At 29.9% G+C, this 23921-nt stretch overlaps 1 protein-coding gene across 2 annotated transcripts; it reads left to right on the top strand.

The window, feature by feature from the left end:
* The first annotated feature begins 50 nt into the window (after positions 1–50).
* On the top strand, positions 51–18521 carry LOC139517649 (thiosulfate transporter TsuA-like). Of its 2 annotated transcripts, XM_071308925.1 has the most exons (11): positions 51–129; positions 4377–4531; positions 5520–5603; positions 7239–7396; positions 8014–8062; positions 8786–8888; positions 11050–11164; positions 11681–11792; positions 13252–13364; positions 13829–13980; positions 14878–18521. In XM_071308925.1, the coding sequence occupies exons 2-11, from the start codon at positions 4393–4395 to the stop codon at positions 14987–14989; spliced, it is 1137 nt and encodes a 378-aa protein (XP_071165026.1). In that variant the 5' UTR covers positions 51–129; positions 4377–4392; the 3' UTR covers positions 14990–18521. The 2 variants fall into 2 exon arrangements, with proteins under 2 accessions (XP_071165026.1, XP_071165027.1); XM_071308926.1 differs by lacking the exon at positions 51–129 and having other exon boundaries at positions 4370–4531; positions 14878–16477.
* The last annotated feature ends 5400 nt before the right edge of the window (positions 18522–23921 follow it).

Genomic DNA, 23921 nt, shown 5'->3' on the forward strand with positions numbered 1-23921 from the left:
GTGGTGGGTTTGGTGTTATTTATTTTAGTTGGGTGATTGGATTATTTTTTGTTCAAGGGAAGTAATTTTAGTAAACAAACACTGCTGTGACTGCTACAGCACCCAGAATCTCCCTCACTCTCATTTCAGGTACTCTTTCATACTGGCACAGTCAATGGTCATTAAAATATCAGACTTATAATCTTTTACAAAATCTTATCCTCTAATCGACTTCCCAAATTTAAACTTAGCCACAAATCCACAGGCACTTGTTTTCTATCCATGGCCATGGGAAGATCTACTATAGGGGGGGGGGGATAGGAGGGGTCCTGATCCCGAAATCCCGGACTTATAAAAACGAATTCCCGAGGTCCCGAATTTAAATAAAGTAAATCCCGATGTCCCGAAATCCGAAAAAAACGATTCCCGGATCCCGAAAGGGTCAATCCCGAAATCCCGAGCTTAAAAACACCCGATCCCGGAGTCCCGATAAAGGTCCTATCCCCCCTCACTATAGTATGTGGGTCTCATTGGGGTATAAGCGTGACACGGGATTGTCGATTTTTTGTAAGAGTGACACGTGAAAGTCAAATTATTGTGGCGTGAAAACGGGAAATGATGTCTTGCGGGACCCGGGAAATGACAAAAAAATGAGAATTGCTTACGTACATAGTGTAAGCGGGATACGGGAATCTGACAAAACAGTAAGCGGGATCCGGGATCGGAACCCCCCAATGAGACCCCCTAGTATCCCTTATAATCTCTATAATGTCTCGTAATATATAGGGATAGTAGATCTTCCCATTGATAGAAAACAAGTGCCTGTGAGAAAATCCTTATGGCAACTGTTTTACTATTTATTAAAATTTCAAGATAGATAATAATAGACGTATTTACACTTGTATGCAAATTTGTCCACCATTACATAGAATCACACAGGTTCCCGTAAACTTTGACATAAAAATTCAAAAAATTTGACGTCACAATAAAAAAAGTGATTGTTGTTTGACGTCAAAAGGTTATTTGGAGGCGATTTAAGGTCATTTGGAGACAAAATTCAGCTAAATACCAAAAGTGTAAATACGTTTATAGATGTATTTACACTTGTATGCAAATTTGTCCGCCATTACATAAAATCACACAGGTTCCCGTAAACTTTGACATAACAATTCAAAACATTTGACGTCGCTATAAAAAAGTGATTGTTGTTTGACGTCAGAAGGTTATTCGGAGGCGATCTAATATAAAAAAGAAGATGTGGTATGATTGCCAATGAGACAACTGTCCACAAGAGACATAAGACATAATAGACATAAAGCTTTATTTAGAGTCGGTATAAGCAAGCAATTACAAACATAAGCTCTGAAGAGCTTTTAAAACCGACATAACAACAAGTAAAACAAAACATACATATCGAGTCATGCACACAACATTAAACATATAAAGCAAGAGTTCATATCAGTATATAACCATGCAGCACAAAAGAGACCAAAATGACACAGACATTAACAACTATAGGTCACCGTACAGCCTTCAACAATGAGCAAAGCCCATACCGCATATTTAGCTATAAAAGCCCTGATAAGACAATGTAAAACAATTCAAACGAGAAAACTAACGGCCTTATTTAAATAAAAAAAAAATGAAAGAAAAACAAATATGTAACACATAAACAAACGACAACCACTGAATTACAGGCTCCTGACTTGGGACAGCCACTTACTTAAATAATGTGGCGGGGTTAAACATGTTAGCGGGATCCCAACCCTCCCCCTAACCTGGGACAGTGGTATAACAGTACAACATAAGAACGAACTGTAAAAATCAGTTGAAAAAGGCTTAACTCATCAGATGGACAAAAATACAAGTGGACGCGCTAAGGTCATTTGGAGACAAAATTCAGCTAAATACCAAAAGTGTAAATACGTTTATAGGCAATAGACACTATTTAAGATATCTCATATATAAAGAGGTTAGTAATGTCCTTTATTGTTAGTTGTCAAATGGTCATTTTTTGCTACTGTTTGCATCTATTTAATTGACTAAAAATTTATCATGATTCGTCAAAATATTCTTATCAATCATGATTCATCAGAGGTCTCAAATAATTAATGTTACTGTTATTTTTGGACTCATGGGTTTTCGTGCTATAAAGAATGCATTGAGACGGCACAATTTCCATTGAAAATATCTTCTTAAGTTAAGTTTATAAGATTACTTTTATTATATATTTTTCTTTTGATATTTAATATACTTTATAAGATATCTTATATAGATTAGTTTAAATATGATATCTAATATAGTTTATAAGATATCTCATATAATTTATGAGATGTCTTATAAAGAAAATATTATGATATCTTCTAAACTATGAGATATCTAATAAACTGTATAAGATATAATATAAAAGAGGGATGAAAGACACCAGAGGGACAGTCAAACCCATAAATTGAAAATAAACTGACAACTCCATGGAAATGACACAACATATAAAGAAAACTAAAGAATAAGCAACATGAACCCCACCAAAAACTAGGGGTGATGTATATAACCTATATAAGATATCTTTTGATATATAGAGAATAATACATGGCAAAATCCGTATCATATGTCGTATCATCCCGAGACATCAATATCAGTCCAAGGGCCTTTAGGCCCGAGGGATGATATTGGTCGAGGGTGATAGGGCATGTGATACGGATTTTGCCATGTATTATACACTTTATTATATATTTCAACAGAGGAGTATTATATTATATGAACTGTTTTCTGATCCATATAGCACTGGGTTACATGTACCTTCAGTTCTACTTTTGTCTTGTTTCAAAGGCCTTAAAAGAACTGCTCAATTACTTATACGAAGCACCTGGTACGTTACCTTACAATTTGCGTGCTGTTGTTTTAAAAATATTCTGTTTATTATTGTATTAATTTGTGTGTTTTGTATTTTTCATAGTTGCATTTAGTGTGCCAAAAAATATGAAAACTTGACGTTCGTGACGTCACATACAATATGAAAACTCGACGTTCGTGACGTCACATACCAAACAATGACGTCATTCAATTAATTTACCTATTTTGAGGAAAATTTTTCTTAAGCAAAAAAAAACCAAAAATGACTTTATGTAAAAAAAAAAAAAAAAAAAAAAAAAAAGTAGGGGTGTGATAAAGGGTATGCGATAAAGGGTGCGCATCAAAGTTGCGCGATATGGATTAAACAGCAGGCTATTTATCACATATGCAAAACTACTGTATTTACTACTAAACATATGATAAATATATAATATCTTATAAACTATATGATATCTTATATACTATGTATACTATATATATATAAGATATCTTACAAACTATATAAGATATCTTACAAACTATATAATATATCTTATATACTATATAAGTTATCTCATATACTATATGAAACTAAATAAGATATCTTAATATTATTTTTTATAGAATATATCTTATATCCTTTGTAAGATATCTCATATAGTTTATTAGAAATGTCAAATAGTATAACTTATAAGATATCTTTTAAAGAAAATAATATTAGATATCTTATAAACAATATAAACGTGATAAACTATATAAGGTATTTAATAAACTATTTAAGATAAATCATAAGCTATATAAGATATCTTATAAATTTTATTAGATATCTTGAAGTTAGAATGAATAGTAAAACAGCTTGCCATATATCTGGATTGAACAATGTATTATGCGGCCCGTATTATGTATCCAATGACCTTGTTACGTCATCAAACCAACATGGCCACCATGGCTAAAACAATTTCAAACAGTCATAACTAAAACTAATTTAAAAATGATAAGGGGTCTTCAGAAACTATTGTAAAACAATAATGGGATGCAATTTAAGGAATTAATTGAAAAAAACTAATTTGGTGTAAAGAAAGATTGCAAAGGTGTACATGATGATGATAGTTTGTCAGGAACATAATTTTCATGGTTTCAATTGAACAAGGCTAAGTTTTCAATATAAGGATAGTTTCTCAGTTACTGTATGTCTGTCTGGCATATTTTATTTGACTGTGACCTTGATCTTCATTTCATGATCAACATAGTTTTCATATTATTTACTAGTAACATGTTTAATTCTCAATTACTATAGCTTACTAAGCTTTAGGTCAACTATATAATGTGGTATAGTGATTTTGACAAGATTTATCTATCTTGACTCTATTTTCTTAGATCATTGATAAATGTATATATATTTGAAATATCTGCAGTGTGAACTTAATTTTAAAGATTTTAAATAAAAATGTAGTCATTAATTTTCAGTAAAGCAGTTGAGACATTTCAATGTTCAAACTTATATGTTTCTTAAAGACAAACTCTCATAATTATTATCTTCTGAAGACAAATTTATTATATTTAAGGGGAAAGTGATGCACCATGATTGGTTCTAACAGAATGACAGGTATACAGACTCAATCAACACCACCTTCTGTTGGCTCCTTCAGAGGGATATTAATTGGATGCACAGTTTTTATTTGTGGAGAAATCTTTGGATTTGTTATTGAAAAGGGAAGAGGTAAGCTTGAAGTTATTTATGAAAGCAATTACAAACTGATATATGGATTAAAAAAAAAAAATTAAAGCAGCCTAATAGGATTTTCAGAGATTTTGCAATGAAAAGACATTATTTTTACCGTCTGACAGTATAGAAAGGGAAAACAAATTCTAGTAAAATAGAGTGTAATCAGGATGAAAAGATAAACCATCAAATGCTATAAAATATTTAGTAAAGGTATAATTAATAAAAATAATACCTGATTTTATTTTGCATCAGAATGATCAGATGATATTACCTTATTTACAAATGATATTACCTTACTTACAAATGATATCTTGATGTCAGAATTTTCTCTTGCTTATGATTTACTGGTATGTAAGAAAATATTATTTCATTCCATTCTCTAGTTCTTAGGAAAAATAAAAAAAATATGTGTGTTTCCTATTACGCTATCCTCCCTATTTTTAAGCTAAAAATAAAAGCCTACATTGACACATTCCCCATTTCCTTTCTTAATTTTACCCTTAAGTTTTTTTGTCATTTTTCTAAAAGCACTGTTAAAGTCAGAATGTCACTCCCACAAACTCAATGTAAAAAAAATGGTAAAATAACAAAAAAATCTGCCTTCCCTATTTTTTTTAAAGATGTAATAGGAAACACACATATTATTTTAAAATATCAACAAACCCATATAAAATTAGCATAGTCAATTTTGTTGTTTTTAAATGAAAGTTCAACCACTTATATCAGAAGGTTAATTTGCTCTCTCTGACAGTTTGAATGATATAAAATATAAAAACAAAAAAATATTTTTCAATGTTTGTATTTTAATTGCCATATATGCTTTGCCACTGATAGAAAATATAAATTTAAATATACAATACCAATCCTAGCAAAAGTATAAATGTGAGTTTAGATAATTGTGATGATAATCTTACTGCAATATATCTAGATTATAATAAATATTTTAAATATAATACATGTACAAAACTATTTGTCCTTACAGTATTTGAACCATCAGTTGTAGTTGATCAAATGTCCATGAAGAGATTTGTTATGCTGAAGATGTTTTTATCAGCTGTAATTTCAGGTTTGTTACTTAGAAGATAATACAAATATGTTTTTTAATATTTGCAAACATCAATTGACAATTTTAGGGTTACAAATTGAGTTTACGTGTGACATCTTAGCAGTGCCTGGAAACAGATAGTTGAGAACTTCAAATAAAACATTGTTGCCTGGTACTATTAGCACCTGTTGAATTGATGTCCTGATATTTGTGTCATTTTCCTAACCATATGAACAAAGTTAATAGTAATATAAAATGAGTAGATATGTACTGTAAGTAGGGGTGTCAACGAGTACTCGAGTACTCGAGTATCGCTCGGTAGAACCGAGTGTCGAATACTAAAATGATACTGGACTAATCAGCTTACTGTTAGATTGTTGTTGCTTTCATAAACTTTAACAAAAAATGTTGTTATTGAGAGCGCCTACCGGGAAATTAAATATGAACAAAATTTTGTTTAAAATAAAATACGATACGAATGTTTGCGGTTAACTGTAATTTAAAATTCCTAGGCTATGAACAAGAGCTATTTTACAAGGCTTTCAATTTTTGTTGATCTCAGCATACTCACACTTCTGCATATATTATCATCAGAAGTATTGTATTTAGTAACCTAACAAAAAAAGTTTAAACAAAATACGCACATAACACATAAAATAAAGCCATGAAGTCCAAGTTCCCGTAGAAAAAAGACATGTTCTTGTTTTTTTTTTAAATAAGATTCGTTGCACCCAATATCGACCCTTAGAAAATGCTTAAAGGCATTAGACTATTCATTAGTAAGTTATAATCATCACCCTTGGTGATCATGAATTTGATTAAATGTGTTGTTTATTCACAGTTCCCAAATACTGTTTGAGTAATCATTTTTCTATAGATATTAATTAATTACTTGATTACATTATTGCCAGTTTGTATAATTAGTACACATAGTAAATTAGTTATTAATTATGGTATAAAATTCTTTGGACTATAATCTAGTCCTAGGTAATACTGTTTGGGGTTTTACGTTCATTAGACAACAACCCACAACACATACAATGGATGTTTGTGTTTCCATTTTGTAAATGTTTTACTAAGCGAGTACTCGAGTATCGCTCGGTAAATCCAACGAGTACTCGAGTAGTAAATCTTCACCGAGTTGACATTCCTAACTGTAAGATACATTTCTTGTTTCCTTTTGTTGACATGGCGATATAAACAAAATGCCTACTAAGCAGTGCTAACATCCTAACATCTCCACCTCCCCTACCTGACTGAAAATTCTTATTAGATAGAATTTTCTATCTAAATGTTAATCTATTCATTTATGTACGTATACATATATCCCAATGAAATGTATGCATGGTACCGTGTTTTATGTAAATTCCAAAAAAAATCAAAGGATTTGTATTGACTAAGGTTAGCAAGTGTACTGAAATGGCAAAAAATTGTAAATTTTAAGGAATTAATTTTAAATAAATAAATGAAATTAATATGACAAATAGCCAAAATAATGAAGGTAGTACAATCTAAATAGTGTTTCAAAATTCAATAAACCATAGAAGAGACGTTTTCATGTGAGAGCTTGAACAAAATCACAAATTAATACTCAGAAGTTTGAAGATATCCATACAATAGCTGTATACTTGTATAACCTTGTTTTCTTTGTTTTAGGTATGTTCTGTATGTCTGTGTTGTCTATGCTGCCATTTACCAGACAGAAATTCCTGAGTGCTAGACAGACTTTGGTGAATGACTTACAAGGAAAAGGCTATATGACTGTGATGTTAGGTGGTTTCATCCTTGGAATTGGAATGGCATTAGGTGGAACAGTAAGTTATCACTGAGATGATAGTTGGTTTTATCCTAATGGTCATCACCTTTTTCCAGACATGTGATCTTTATAGTATTTTTTTTACAAATATTTACAAAGATTAGACCATTTTTTGTAATCAACTTCTCTCACAGTTACAGTTTTCAATCAATATGAAATTTCACAGAAAGATTAAACACATGTTGAAGTTGTGCAGCTGCAATTTTTTCTAATTTTTTTTTAAAAACTTTTCCATTTTCAGCAAAGTTTACAAAAGACAATACCAACATTGTGTTATCAACTCCTCCAACAGTTTTCCATCCAGTAACTTGAAACATTACAGATTGATTGCAGATATATTGAAGTTTTCCTTTGCTTTTATTGATTTTTTTGGGAGAATGCTTCAAAATTTGTATTCAGTCATGAGAAAACATGGCTATTTTATGTGTTGATAAATTCAGAAATATTGTAATAAATCTATATTTAAGCTCAAATTTGAATATAATTGTAAAAGAATATATATTGGTTATGAAATGACATCAGATGAAATATTGAGGAAAACATACTGATTCCTTCACTTCAGATTTATTTTGAGTTATAAGATAAAAACTTCAGCTATATTTACATTTTTTTCAGTGTCCAGGTGTTGTATTTGCTCAGCTTGGTACAGGTACACAGAATGCTGGTAAGTAAAGTATATATATGCTCCTTATTATGTCATCTTGTTCTATAGAAGATTGCAATTAAGATGTAGATAAAGAATCTGTGGGGAGGTAATTTTTAATGCCATTTTCTATTTAAAATTTTTATGCATTAATAGAGTCAAGATATAAAACCAAGCACTTTTACAGGATCATCTTGAATTGACAATATTGGACTAACAGGAAAAATGTATAAAAGTATACATATAGTATATACGTATAAGATGAACTAATATATACAAAATAACCAAAGACCTAATCCCACATTTTAATATATTTTAACCAATTTGTCACTTATTTGGTAGTAAAAATTTAAAAAAAAAACAACATTTTACAGCTACAATGGGATAACATGATTGTGATTACTTCAATATTTTGTGGTATTTTTTCACCTGGATTTTGGAACACCAGTTTATTTAATGGTATCTGGGGGAAAAATACAAAGTTACATTGTCATCAGTTTATTACATTATTAAATTAGAAACTTATGTATGAACAAGGAAAATTCATTGGTGATTGGAGATTTGATGACAGTAAGGCAAATTTAAGAATGTTTTTCACTGATATGAAAAGTACTCACTCTGAACTTTATTTAAGGAATTATAGATTCACACAAAATGTGTACTCAAGTCACGTGACTCAAGTTTGCTTTTTTAAAGGATCCATCAAGACACAACTGTGATTTATGATAAAATACTTTTTTACAGTGTATACACTACTTGGAACTTTAGCTGGGGCATTGTTATATGGAGTCTTGGAACCAACCTTGATGTCATTAACTAAACCAAACAAACCAGTAAAATATCAGTTGTATGTATATTGTATATTTTTCACTAAGCCATTAACTTATCAGTCTGTTAGAAGTATAAAGGATATTATTTCATGATGGATTTTTTTTTAATTGATACCAACAAATGTTGGTGCATAGATTTAATGTTGGTGTCTAATAAATATAAATATGAATGTAAAGTTGTACCCTTAATCTAAAAGTTGGATTATATTGCATTAGTTTTGTCTTAATCTAAAAACAACAATTACATCTGTGCATTCTTATTGTTATCACCATTGTTTATTATATTTCAGTATATTCCATGTGTTAGGTTCCCCTTATCATACTTCAGCAATTCCTGTGGCAGTCCCCATATCATACTTAAGCAATTCCTATGGCAGCCGTATTAAGTGTTATCACCATTGTTTATTATATTTCAGTATATTCCATGTGTTAGGTTCCCCATATCATACTTCAACAATTCCTGTGGCAGCCATATTAAGTGTTATCAGCATTGTTTTATTATATTTCAGTTTATTCCATGTGTTAGGTGCCCCATATCATACTTCAACAATTCCTGTGGCAGCCATATTAAGTGTTATCACCATTGTTTATTATATTTCAGTTTATTCCATGTGTTAGGTTCCCCATATCATACTTCAACAATTCCTGTGGCAGCCACATTAAGTGTTTTCACCATTGTTTATTATATTTCAGTTTATTCCATGTGTTAGGTTCCCCATATCATACTTCAACAATTCCTGTGGCAGCCATATTAAGTGTTATCACCATTGTTTATTATATTTCAGTATATTCCATGTGTTAGGTTCCCCATATCATACTTCAACAATTCCTGTGGCAGCCATATTAAGTGTTATCAGCATTGTTTTATTATATTTCAGTTTATTCCATGTGTTAGGTGCCCCATATCATACTTCAACAATTCCTGTGGCAGCCATATTAAGTGTTATCACCATTGTTTATTATATTTCAGTTTATTCCATGTGTTAGGTTCCCCATATCATACTTCAACAATTCCTGTGGCAGCCACAATATGTGTTTTCACCTTTGTTTATTATATTTCAGTTTATTCCATGTGTTAGGTTCCCCATATCATACTTCAACAATTCCTGTGGCAGCCATATTAAGTGTTATCACCATTGTTTATTATACATACATGTATTATACAAATATAGCCTTTGTATGAGGTCGATACAAGGATATATTGACCTAAAAGAAGTATATTGACTGAGGACGAAGTCCGAGGTCGATATACTTCTTTGAGTCGATATATCCTGTATTGACCTTATACAAAGGCTATATTTGTTATATCATTAATGTCCGACCATGTTTGTATCAAAATCGTCATTTAGGTTTGTTGGAACTTTATAGATATAACATTGTCTCCTTGACAATAACAACATATTCATTTATAGTTGTTATTTCATTTACTTTTTTTTGGACTTGTTATGTATTTGAAGATTTTTTTCGTCAAATAATCGATCACAGATATCAATTTTTTCAAAACGTAAAACAATATCCTGAAATTCATTACATGACGTCACAAAGTATATCGGTTTTTAGATATTCTAAAAATAACCGTGCAATATGCTTTTTGCCGGTCAATATGCTTTTTGCTATTCGCTGTTTTCTCTCTACCTTCGAAAATATAGTTTAACATGTGACTATCCCTAAACGAATCAAATTTGTTAAAATTTACGAATTAATAATATTTCAGTATATTCCATGTGTTAGGTTCCCCATATCATATTTCAGCAATCTCTGTGGCAGCCATATTAAGTGTTATCACCATTGTTTATTAATTATATTTCAGTATATTCCATGTGTTAGGTTCCCCATATCTACTTCAACAATCTCTGTGGCAGCCATATTAAGTGTTATCACCGTTGTTTATAATATTTCAGTATATTCCATGTGTTAGGTTCCCCATATTATACTTCAACAATTCCTGTGGCAGCCATATTAAGTGTTATCAGCATTGTTTTATTATATTTCAGTTTATTCCATGTGTTAGGTTCCCCATATCATACTTCAACAATTCCTGTGGCAGCCATATTAAGTGTTGTCACCATTGTTTATTATATTTCAGTATATTCCATGTGTTAGGTTACCTGTATCATACTTCAACAATTCCTGTGGCAGCCATATTAAGTGTTATCACCATTGTTTATTATATTTCAGTATATTCCATGTGTTAGGTTCTCCATATCATACTTCAGCAATTCCTGTGGCAGCCATATTAAGTGTTATTGTCTTTACCCTTGAAATAGCTTATCCCTGGGATACTGAAGTCAAGGTTTGTTTGAAACTTTTTTTGTATACAAATAAAGGTGAATTACTCTGACTTTGATTGTAAGTGTTTCAGTTCATTAAAAACTCTAACCAAATTGCTATTTGTTGTTTCGAATCAAAGTACCAGAATATTTTTACAAACAGCTGTAGAAAAATAACAGACAAGTCATCAATGTGAGCCAGTTTATATAAGATATCCTTATAGATAGACTAAAATTAGGAATGTGTTTTGTGTATCCTCTGAGTCAAAGTCACAATTATTTAAGAATAACTCTCTAAATATATCATTTGATAAACTATACAACGTAGTCCAGTATAAATCCATAATGTTGCTACAGTACTTTCGCTATACATAGCTGCAAGTTACAAAGAAACTTTTTTTTCATTTATTATCTGTATAGACCAAAGGTTTATACATGTAAACACCTAAATAAAGAGTGTTAATGTACAAATTGAGGTGTAAATATAATTTGAATGAGTATTGGTAAACCTTTCTGTTCCTTATTGCACATATTTGAAGGATTCAGAGAGTACCAGCATGTGGGAAGCATCAAGTTGGCCACCATTTTTCACTGGATTGATTGTTGGAAGTCTTGAGGTTCCATTGATCCTGATAGTAGGTGGACTTCTGGGTAAGTTATATTATAGAAAATGTTATAATAATAATAATGATAAAATGATGACGTCTACAATATTTGAGAAAATAAATGTTCAGGTCAAAGACGAAAACTTAGTTTTGGACTTGAATGTTTCAGAAATCTCATGTATTTTAGTATTATTTCGAACCAAAGCCGTTTCTTAATTATTTACTGGATCAGATATAAAAATGTGTTATTCTAACTTGACAGGCTTGTTTTCAATTTGCAAACAAAGCCATGTTCTAATTCCAATGAAATATGGGGTTAATATGTGTGACCTAAGCTCACAGGCACTTGTCTCAGAATTTTTTTTCCCATATACCTGTTATATAAAGGTATATAGGGAAACAAAATCTGAGACGAGTGCCTGTGCCTAAGCTCTACAAAAAATAAGTTTTCCTGAAAAGAGAAACTATTTAAAAAATTTTTATTGGGGATATATGTTTTCAAACTGACTTGACATAGTGAATTATGTATAGGTTGGGTTCCAAATTTGATTTTTACTGGCTTAAGGGGTTCGCGGGTATAAATTAATTTTTTTTTTCTAATATAGTATTTTGCTATATTTATTTATAAAATAACTTTTATCATATACTTAATAGAAAAATGAAATAAAAAAATGGGGTCACCTTTCATTTAGGCTCACAATCTGCCTCCAAAAGAAACATACATTTTTGTCAATGTCATTTTCTCTGTTGAACTAACAGGAGAAATAGAGGTACATGTAAAATCGAAATAAAAAAAGAACTGAATTACAGAAATTGCTTAAATTTTACAATTATTTAGTTTATGTACAGCTTATTTGAAAACAATAATAAAAAATATAGGTCACCAATGAGTTATAAAAAGGTATTTCAATTTTAATGCCAAAAAATGGCATTTTTGCACCAAAGGGAGATAATTTGGAGCTTTTTCAATGATATAAACATTTTAAAAGTTATTTGGGGCCAAACCGAATCGACTTTTGTGGTTGATTTTTTGTACCATATCATAAAGTAATAACTAATAGGGAAATGAATAAAATTTGTAATGAAAAAACAAATTTTTAATTTTTTGCTGAAATTTTTGTACCTGCGAGCCGCCTTAAAAGTTCACAAAGATTGCAAAGAACACAAAAATTTTATTTTGCAGCATTCTTAACATTACGTTAGTGCATTATGATAACAGTCTCCTATTTGTATCTCGTATGATAAATAAAAAACTCATTGATATAAATGTGGAAATGTAAAAAGGAAAGTTGAAAGTCTGTCTGAGGCATATTTGTTGTCTGTACACTATTTTACATTGACATAGAATATTGATTTCAAAATTTATGATTACAATGAAAAACTTTATGTAACTTTGAAATATGCTCAAAGATATATATTTCTTTGTTTATACAATATAGACCTTGTACCTTGTAATTTATTAAACTGTAACAACAATGACATGATAAATTGATTGAATTTTGTAGGTGCTAGCAGTAGTTATTGTACAGTGACAGCACAAGTTTTGATAACAGACAAAATGAAACAAAAAGTGCCATATCTTGTCAAATTTAAATCAGGATTGTCTAATTGGTGGCAAGTAAGTCTTAAACCAAAGAAAGCATAAAATAATAATTATTTTCTTTTAATTTTTTTAGGATAAAGAAGTCTTTATTTGATAAATGATTTGTAATATCAATGTCTATAAAACCATAAAATAAGCACAGACACTTGTTTTATTTTACATAAACAGAATGTTTGTCAAACTTGAATATAAAAGATAGGGAGTATGTTCTGTATAAATATAAGTGAAAAACAGAAAGGTATTGAGAGGTCAGTTCATTTGATGCCTATTCTCCACTTAAAAATTATTAAAAAAATGTCAGCAAACCAGGTTTTTCTTAAACTTTTTAGTGCCATTGATAAAGTCATCAATTATCATTTAACCCCATTTTATTAAAGTAACAACAAATTAAAATTTGAAAACCATTGTTTGACATGGTGTGCTATTTCTCAACATATCATGTAATTGAAAAAACAACTTCAGTAAATATTTTATTTTAGGTAGTATTTGTTGTGGCAGCCATCCATGGAGCCAGTTTATCATCTCAATTGTCTGGGACCTCTGGAACTATAGCAGGCCAATCAGCACTAATGTCATTCTCTGGCGGTGTATTAATTATTGTTGGTGCTAGACTTGCTGAAGGCTGCACAAGGTACTTATTTTATTGCTTTCATGATTTGCAAAAAAGTCAATAAATGCTTGTGAATCAGATTATATTATGTTTAGGTTTTGTAGCATTTGTTTTCTTTTTTTGAAAGAGAACACATGGTAGCAGTTCTAGTGCACATGGCACATGTTTATGGAATAACCTTAATTAGTAGAGTGCCTCCCTGTGCTTCAGGTTGATGCTCTAATAGTTTACAAGATAATGTAGTGTGTGTCCAAGCAATAAGTTTTAAAGTTTAGTGTGATGAGGCAGATCAGCTGAAGGCGGTCTCTGGATGCTGGATTTTCTTACTGTGTTGAAGACCCATTGGAGGCCTGCAGCTGTTTTCTGTTCTTTGGTCGGGTTTTTGTCTCTTTATTATTTTCTCAAATTTATTAATTAGGTATGCTTGAAAGTAAAGTTTGGAAAGCAAAAAATATAAAAGTTTGAAATCATGATAACCAGCTGAAGGGTGAAAGCTGTACAGGTAAAAACGGACTATATTCTATCTTGTTTTGGGGTAGTCAAATGACTAAATTTTAAAAAGTCCAGTCAGTCACAACCTAAAAATTGTGTTCATGTAAAAATAAGATGATTTGATATGATTGCCAATGAGAAAACTCTTAACCTGATTTCAAATGAAGTGGATATAAGCAATTATAGGCAACCATATGGTCTTCAACAATGAGTAAAACCCATACTGTATAGTAAGAATATTTCTTGAATATAATTCACCTGGTTTTCAAACTGCCAGTGGCAAACAAAAAATTAAAACAAATGAACCAAATGAACCAAACAATAATGAAAATAAGAAAAAAAGTAGATCTGTATAATTTGTATTCTTTAAAGAAGTTGTATGATTACAGTATTGTTTATACTCATCAAACTTTTTTGTTCTTTCAGTGGACATGGGATATCTGGTATGGGACTTTTAAATAGCTTATCTATAGCAACTATAATGAGTATGTTTATTGGAGGAATGTTATCAGCCAGATGTATCCAACTGTTGACTTAAATAATGATACAATATGTTTTTTTTTGTATTTCTGGGTTTTGTAATTTATTTTGCTTTTTCTAAAGCTTAGTTTTGTAAAGGAAATTTTTTAGGCATTTTTGTAAAGTAATCTTTCATACTGTATTTTTTTATATTAAGTTTATATCATAAATAAACTTGTGGGATGTTTTTATAAATCATACATTTTTTGTATAATTTTTTTTCTTCACAGTATATAGTCAGCACTGTTAACTACACAATATCATAATTTGTTGTATTAATGTTTTAATTTATAATTATGTATTATTAGAAACAAGTAAATTGTATGTGTAAATTAATCAATGACAATCGATCTGTATCATCCATCTGTGCTAATATCTATATCAGTCAAGATTTATCAAACCCCTAATCTGTATTACATCAAGTCATACAAAATGTATCATCCAACAAATTTTGTAAAAGGACATCACAATCACTCTGAGAAAAAAATTACTTTACGCAATGTCTAATTCAAAGTAAATAGTATCAACAGGCTGTAGGACCATAAGTTTTCATATTTAGCAATACATATTTAGCTATATTTCTATTTATTAAAAACAAAATCACTGGTAGTACCAATAAAACAATATTCAAAGATCTTACTCCTGTTATATTGATAACCTTACAGAATAAATGTAATGAAAGGATCAATGAGTTTACATGGATCATATTTAAATTTACATGCTCTACAAACAACATCACTGTAGAAATTTGAATTGGTATGATAGATAAACTTTCCTCCATAATGACGCCTTTTGACGCCACCCCCTTTACTTCATAATGAGACCTTTTGACTCCTGTGTTGTGCCTCAGTTGAAACGTCTTACCTAAGACAAATCTGAATCAGATTTGATAATATTTGTATCTAATATAGAAAGGATATTCATAAGAATATCTGACTGGAATTTCATTGGTGAAATATGTTTTACAAATTCATATTTATTTTAAACCTGATGATTTTTTTTTTATAGAAAAAATCCTATGCGAATCAAGTGTGTTAAAAAATAATTTTAATGGAGGAAAGGGTTAAGAACTGATTTGAGAACACTTAATGGTCACCTGAAAAAACAGCTGGTCAGATCTTAAAAAAAAGTAGGCGTCATGTTTTCTGCAAATGTGGATTGCAATCTTAATCTACAGAAAGAATTTGAAGTTTTTAATTTGACAGTATGAAAAAAAAGGACAAAAAATTCTGTCTTTTTGAATTGCAATAAAAAAATATATATTTTCATGTAACTTTAGATTGGTTAGATAAATAGGAATCACTTTTATTTTTTAATAGTGCCTATTGTGTGAAAATTATATATAAAAGTCCTTTTGAAAGGAACATAAAACAATTAAATCATGCCAAAGAAAATGAATATGTATACCACTGATTTGCTGCATTTAACACTAACCTCCAAATAAAAAGATGAAGAGAATCTAAAAAGGGCAATCAAATTTTAGACCAAAGATAATAAAGAACAAAAACAATGTACCAACAAAATTCCATTTATCATTATATTTCGTTTAAACAGAGCTTTCATTCATTAATTCTACCTTCCAGAATGGAGAATATGCTTTAAAAATACACCATGAGATGATGAGTAATACATTCTTTCAACAGATTTGTGAAAGAAACCTCAGAGTCTAATTGTGAAGTGATATAATGAGCAAAAAAAAAGAATCTGAAAAGACCTAAACTTGTCACCTCCATTCAATTCATCACAATATGCTTACATTATCAGAAATGAAAATAAAGGTATACACATACTTAATGGAGTAAAATGTGAAACCATTTACATCTATGTGATATATTTGTTACTTTAACTTATTCTCAGGGATTTAGTATATTAATTTTGTGATAATGAATTTTTACTGTACCGTTTTCTAAGTAAGTGACATTTTTTAAATGAACTTTTGTGACTGCTGCTTTTGTTTGAAGAGAATGAATATTAATTTTGAAAAATAATCTAAATAATAACATAGATATAGGAAGATGTGGTGTGAGTGCCAATGAGACAACTCTCCATCCAAATAACAATTTAAAAAAAGTAAACCATTATAGGTCAATGTACGGCCTTCAACACGGAGCCCTGGCTCACACCGAACAACAAGCTATAAAGGGCCCCAAAATTACTAGTGTAAAACCATTCAAACAGGAAATGCATGTTTTTTCATAATTCAATCTTTCTGTTCAGACATAGCAGATGAATGCCTTTCTCCCTTAGCTACATTACTGTTAATATTTACTGGCAAATTTTCTTGTGAAACTCATTCTTTATTTAAATGAATATACCTGTATGCATTTTATATGACATTGTGAACCAAAAAGTATTCATTTCTAACAATTTATTCACAAGTAAGGATTACTACCTTCATATTACTGGCAGCTATATAGCTTACTTTAATGTTTTTATATTTTATTCCCAGCTTTCTTAATCTACCATACATTGTGACAATGTAAACATGTTTTTGTCTTATTCATTGGCTTGCTTGTTTGATTGTTTGTCTTCAGAACTTTGTATCAGGACATCTGATTTAGTATAATAGAATGCATTTCAAAGAATTTTTGTATCTTTTACTGTGTGTACCAGCCTATTTTATTTTTTGGTACAAGTTTTCCAAAGCAAAACATTTCATATCTACAAAAGGGGTAGCCATCTTGTATGCACAATTTCTGCATATAAACATTGACCTATTTCAATAAAATTTCACTGGAAAAGATCGCCAATTTCGCACACCTTTATGAAATCATTTACCAGATAGAAGGCATGCCTGTATCCTTACTCTATTAAAAGTTTCCAGCACTTTCATAATCGTCATTCTGTAGGGTAGTATAGAAATAATTTATGTTCTGTAAATACGTAATCTTGATTCCTGTACGACTGAGGGATGGTGACCATCTTATTAGATTTTAATTTGCCAAATATTTTGTGCAGTATAGAATAAAAAATTTTCATCCGTTTGCTAAACATGTGTTGGAAATTATGATGCATACATTTTTGTCACGTTGTGATGGAAGTCACATGACAGATTCGTCTAAAAACCGTCTCCCTGAACTGGCCTATTGTGGGCTGTGTGACTTCTATTTTTGTTAACTGTCTCATTGTTTACTTTTATATATACTATGGCTTTACACGACAATTTCTGAAGTTTACCAGACGGCTTTAATGATATCAGTAATACTTTTATTTATTAGATTGTCACTATTTAGCCCATGTGGTTATATATCTCTTTTGTGTTCCTTCCTTCCTGGTGATCTTTCAAATTAAATGTACTCTCTCTTAGTTTTAAAAATTATGAACTGGCAGCTAAATTCAGACAATCTTTTCTACAGTCTCATAAAACATCTTGTACTCATTTGTTAAATAGATGTTGTTTTCTTGTAATTTTCCGTGCTATATGCTAGCTTTTTTTTATCTATTTAATTCAGTTACACATTTGCTTTTTGTTTATTATTTATGTATTGTATTTACTAATTGTTGCAATTGTTTACATAATTATATTTACAATAATAAAATTTGAGAAAATATTTTGTTTTATGAAGTTCTATGACCTGACATACTTAGTAGGATGTTGTTTTATGAAGGTCTAAGACATGACATATTTAGTAGGATGTTGTTTTATGAAGTTCTATGACATGACATATTTAGTAGGATGTTGTTTTATGAAGTTCTATGACATGACATATTTAGTAGGATGTTGTTTTATGAAGGTCTTAAGACATGACATATTTAGAAGGATGTTGTTTTATGAGGTTCTATGACATGACATATTTAGTAGCATGTTGTTTTATGAAGTTCTATGACATGACATATTTAGTAGGATGTTGTTTTATGAAGTTGTTAGATATGACATATCCAGTAGCATGTTGTTTTATGAAGTTCTATGACATGACATATTTAGAAGGATGTTGTTTTATGAAGGTCTAAGACATGACATATTTAGTAGCATGTTGTTTTATGAAGTTCTATGACATGACATATTTAGTAGGATGTTGTTTTATGAAGTTCTATGGCATGACATATTTAGTAGGATGTTGTTTTATGAAAGTCTAAGACATGACATATTTAGTAGGATGTTGTTTTATGAAGTTCTAAGACATGACATATTTAGTAGCATGTTGTTTTATGAAGTTCTATGACATGACATATTTAGTAGGATGTTGTTTTATGAAGTTCTATGACATGACATATTTAGTAGGATGTTGTTTTATGAAGGTCTTAAGACATGACATATTTAGTAGGATGTTGTTTTATGAGGTTCTATGACATGACATATTTAGTAGCATGTTGTTTTATGAAGTTCTATGACATGGCATATTTAGTAGGATGTTGTTTTATGAGGTTCTATGACATGACATATTTAGTAGCATGTTGTTTTATGAAGTTCTAAGACATGACATATTTAGTAGGATGTTGTTTTATGAAGTTGTTAGATATGACATATCCAGTAGAATGTTGTTTTATGAAGTTCTAAGACATGACATATTTAGTAGAATGTTGTTTTATGAAGTTCAATGACATGACATATTTAGTAGGATGTTGTTTTATGAAGTTAGATATGACATATCCAGTAGAATGTTGTTTTATGAAGTTCTAAGACATGACATACTTAGAAGAATGTTGTTTTATGAAGTTCTAAGACATGACATATTTAGTAGCATGTTGTTTTATGAAGTTCTATGACATGACATATTTAGTAGGATGTTGTTTTATGAAGTTCTATGACATGAAATATTTAGTAGGATGTTGTTTTATGAAGTTCTAAGACATGAAATATTTAGTAGGATGTTGTTTTATGAAGTTCTAAGACATGACATATTTAGTAGGTGTTGTTTTATGAAGTTGTTAGATATGACATATCCAGTAGAATGTTGTTTTATGAAGTTCTAAGACATAACATATTTAGTAGGATGTTGTTTTATGAAGGTCTAAGACATGACATATTTAGCAGGATGTTGTTTTATATGACATGACATATTTAGTAGGATGTTGTTTTATGAAGTCCTATGACATGAAATATTTAGTAGGATGTTGTTTCATGAAGTTCTAAGACATGACATATTTAGTAGGTGTTGTTTTATGAAGTTGTTAGATATGACATATCCAGTAGAATGTTGTTTTATGAAGTTCTAAGACATAACATATCCAGTAGGATGTTGTTTTATGAAGTTCTAAGACATGACATATTTAGTGGCATGTTGTTTTATGAAGTTCTATGACATGACATATTTAGCAGGATGTTGTTTTATGAAGTTCTATGACATGAAATATTTAGTAGGATGTTGTTTTATGAAGTTCTAAGACATGACATATTTAGTAGGTGTTGTTTTATGAAGTTGTTAGATATGACATATCCAGTAGAATGTTGTTTTATGAAGTTCTAAGACATGACATATTTAGTAGAATGTTGTTTTATGAAGTTCTATGACATGACATATTTAGTAGGATGTTGTTTTATGAAGTTGTTAGATATGACATATCCAGTAGAATGTTGTTTTATAAAGTTCTAAGACATGACATATTTAGTAGAATGTTGTTTTATGAAGTTCTAAGACATGACATATTTAGTAGCATGTTGTTTTATGAAGTTCTATGACATGACATATTTAGTAGGATGTTGTTTTATGAAGTTCTATGACATGAAATATTTAGTAGGATGTTGTTTTATGAAGTTCTAAGACATGACATATTTAGAAGGTGTTGTTTTATGAAGTTGTTAGATATGACATATCCAGTAGAATGTTGTTTTATGAAGTTCTAAGACATAACATATTTAGTAGGATGTTGTTTTATGAAGGTCTAAGACATGACATATTTAGCAGGATGTTGTTTTATATGACATGACATATTTAGTAGGATGTTGTTTTATGAAGTCCTATGACATGAAATATTTAGTAGGATGTTGTTTCATGAAGTTCTAAGACATGACATATTTAGTAGGTGTTGTTTTATGAAGTTGTTAGATATGACATATTTAGTAGGATGTTGTTTTATGAAGGTCTTAAGACATGACATATTTAGTAGGATGTTGTTTTATGAGGTTCTATGACATGACATATTTAGTAGCATGTTGTTTTATGAAGTTCTATGACATGACATATTTAGTAGGATGTTGTTTTATGAAGTTGTTAGATATGACATATCCAGTAGAATGTTGTTTTATGAAGTTCTAAGACATGACATATTTAGTAGAATGTTGTTTTATGAAGTTCTATGACATGACATATTTAGTAGGATGTTGTTTTATGAAGTTGTTAGATATGACATATCCAGTAGAATGTTGTTTTATAAAGTTCTAAGACATGACATATTTAGTAGAATGTTGTTTTATGAAGTTCTAAGACATGACATATTTAGTAGCATGTTGTTTTATGAAGTTCTATGACATGACATATTTAGTAGGATGTTGTTTTATGAAGTTCTGAGACATGAAATATTTAGTAGGATGTTGTTTTATGAAGTTCTAAGACATGACATATTTAGAAGGTGTTGTTTTATGAAGTTGTTAGATATGACATATCCAGTAGAATGTTGTTTTATGAAGTTCTAAGACATAACATATTTAGTAGGATGTTGTTTTATGAAGGTCTAAGACATGACATATTTAGCAGGATGTTGTTTTATATGACATGACATATTTAGTAGGATGTTGTTTTATGAAGTCCTATGACATGAAATATTTAGTAGGATGTTGTTTCATGAAGTTCTAAGACATGACATATTTAGTAGGTGTTGTTTTATGAAGTTGTTAGATATGACATATTCAGTAGAATGTTGTTTTATGAAGTTCTAAGACATAACATATTTAGTAGGATGTTGTTTTATGAAGTTCTAAGACATGACATATTTAGTAGCATGTTGTTTTATGAAGTTCTATGACATGACATATTTAGCAGGATGTTGTTTTATGAAGTTCTATGACATGAAATATTTAGTAGGATGTTGTTTTATGAAGTTCTAAGACATGACATATTTAGTAGGTGTTGTTTTATGAAGTTGTTAGATATGACATATCCAGTAGAATGTTGTTTTATGAAGTTCTAAGACATAACATATTTAGTAGAATGTTGTTTTATGAAGTTCTATGACATGACATATTTAGTAGGATGTTGTTTTATGAAGTTGTTAGATATGACATATCCAGTAGAATGTTGTTTTATGAAGTTCTAAGACATAACATATTTAGTAGGATGTTGTTTTATGAAGTTCTAAGACATGACATATTTAGTAGCATGTTGTTTTATGAAGTTCTATGACATGACATATTTAGCAGGATGTTGTTTTATGAAGTTCTATGACATGAAATATTTAGTAGGATGTTGTTTTATGAAGTTCTAAGACATGACATATTTAGTAGGTGTTGTTTTATGAAGTTGTTAGATATGACATATCCAGTAGAATGTTGTTTTATGAAGTTCTAAGACATAACATATTTAGTAGAATGTTGTTTTATGAAGTTCTATGACATGACATATTTAGTAGGATGTTGTTTTATGAAGTTGTTAGATATGACATATCCAGTAGAATGTTGTTTTATGAAGTTCTAAGACATGACATATTTAGTAGAATGTTGTTTTATGAAGTTCTATGACATGACATATTTAGTAGAATGTTGTTTTATGAAGTTCTAAGACATGACATATTTAGTAGCATGTTGTTTTATGAAGTTCTATGACACTACATATTTAGTAGGATGTTGTTTTATGAAGTTCTATGACATGAAATATTTAGTAGGATGTTGTTTTATGAAGTTCTAAGACATGACATATTTAGAAGGTGTTGTTTGATGAAGTTGTTAGATATGACATATCCAGTAGAATGTTGTTTTATGAAGTTCTAAGACATAACATATTTAGTAGGATGTTGTTTTATGAAGGTCTAAGACATGACATATTTAGCAGGATGTTGTTTTATGAAGTTCTATGACATGACATATTTAGTAGGATGTTGTTTTATGAAGTTCTATGACATGACATATTTAGTAGGATGTTGTTTTATGAAGTTCTATGACATGACATATTTAGTAGGATGTTGTTTTATGAAGGTCTTAAGACATGACATATTTAGTAGGATGTTGTTTTATGAGGTTCTATGACATGACATATTTAGTAGCATGTTGTTTTATGAAGTTCTATGACATGACATATTTAGTAGGATGTTGTTTTATGAAGTTGTTAGATATGACATATCCAGTAGAATGTTGTTTTATGAAGTTCTAAGACATGACATATTTAGTAGAATGTTGTTTTATGAAGTTCTATGACATGACATATTTAGTAGGATGTTGTTTTATGAAGTTCTATGACATGAAATATTTAGTAGGATGTTGTTTTATGAAGTTCTAAGACATGACATATTTAGTAGGTGTTGTTTTATGAAGTTGTTAGATATGACATATCCAGTAGAATGTTGTTTTATGAAGTTCTAAGACATAACATATTTAGTAGGATGTTGTTTTATGAAGGTCTAAGACATGACATATTTAGCAGGATGTTGTTTTATATGACATGACATATTTAGTAGGATGTTGTTTTATGAAGTCCTATGACATGAAATATTTAGTAGGATGTTGTTTCATGAAGTTCTAAGACATGACATATTTAGTAGGTGTTGTTTTATGAAGTTGTTAGATATGACATATCCAGTAGAATGTTGTTTTATGAAGTTCTAAGACATAACATATCCAGTAGGATGTTGTTTTATGAAGGTCTTAAGACATGACATATTTAGTAGGATGTTGTTTTATGAGGTTCTATGACATGACATATTTAGTAGCATGTTGTTTTATGAAGTTCTATGACATGACATATTTAGTAGGATGTTGTTTTATGAAGTTGTTAGATATGACATATCCAGTAGAATGTTGTTTTATGAAGTTCTAAGACATGACATATTTAGTAGAATGTTGTTTTATGAAGTTCTATGAC

The sequence above is a fragment of the Mytilus edulis genome, chromosome 3 (assembly GCF_963676685.1).
Source record: "Mytilus edulis chromosome 3, xbMytEdul2.2, whole genome shotgun sequence".
NCBI lineage: Eukaryota > Metazoa > Mollusca > Bivalvia > Mytilida > Mytilidae > Mytilus > Mytilus edulis.

Bases quoted from the DNA above. Each gene is read 5' to 3' on its own strand.
- LOC139517649 (XM_071308925.1), top strand. From the start codon at position 4,393: ATGATTGGTTCTAACAGAATGACAGGTATACAGACTCAATCAACACCA. The intron at 5,604-7,238 runs GTTTGTTACTTA...TCTTTGTTTTAG, and splicing joins TTTATCAGCTGTAATTTCAG to GTATGTTCTGTATGTCTGTG. The intron at 8,889-11,049 runs GTATGTATATTG...ATTATATTTCAG, and splicing joins AAACCAGTAAAATATCAGTT to TATATTCCATGTGTTAGGTT.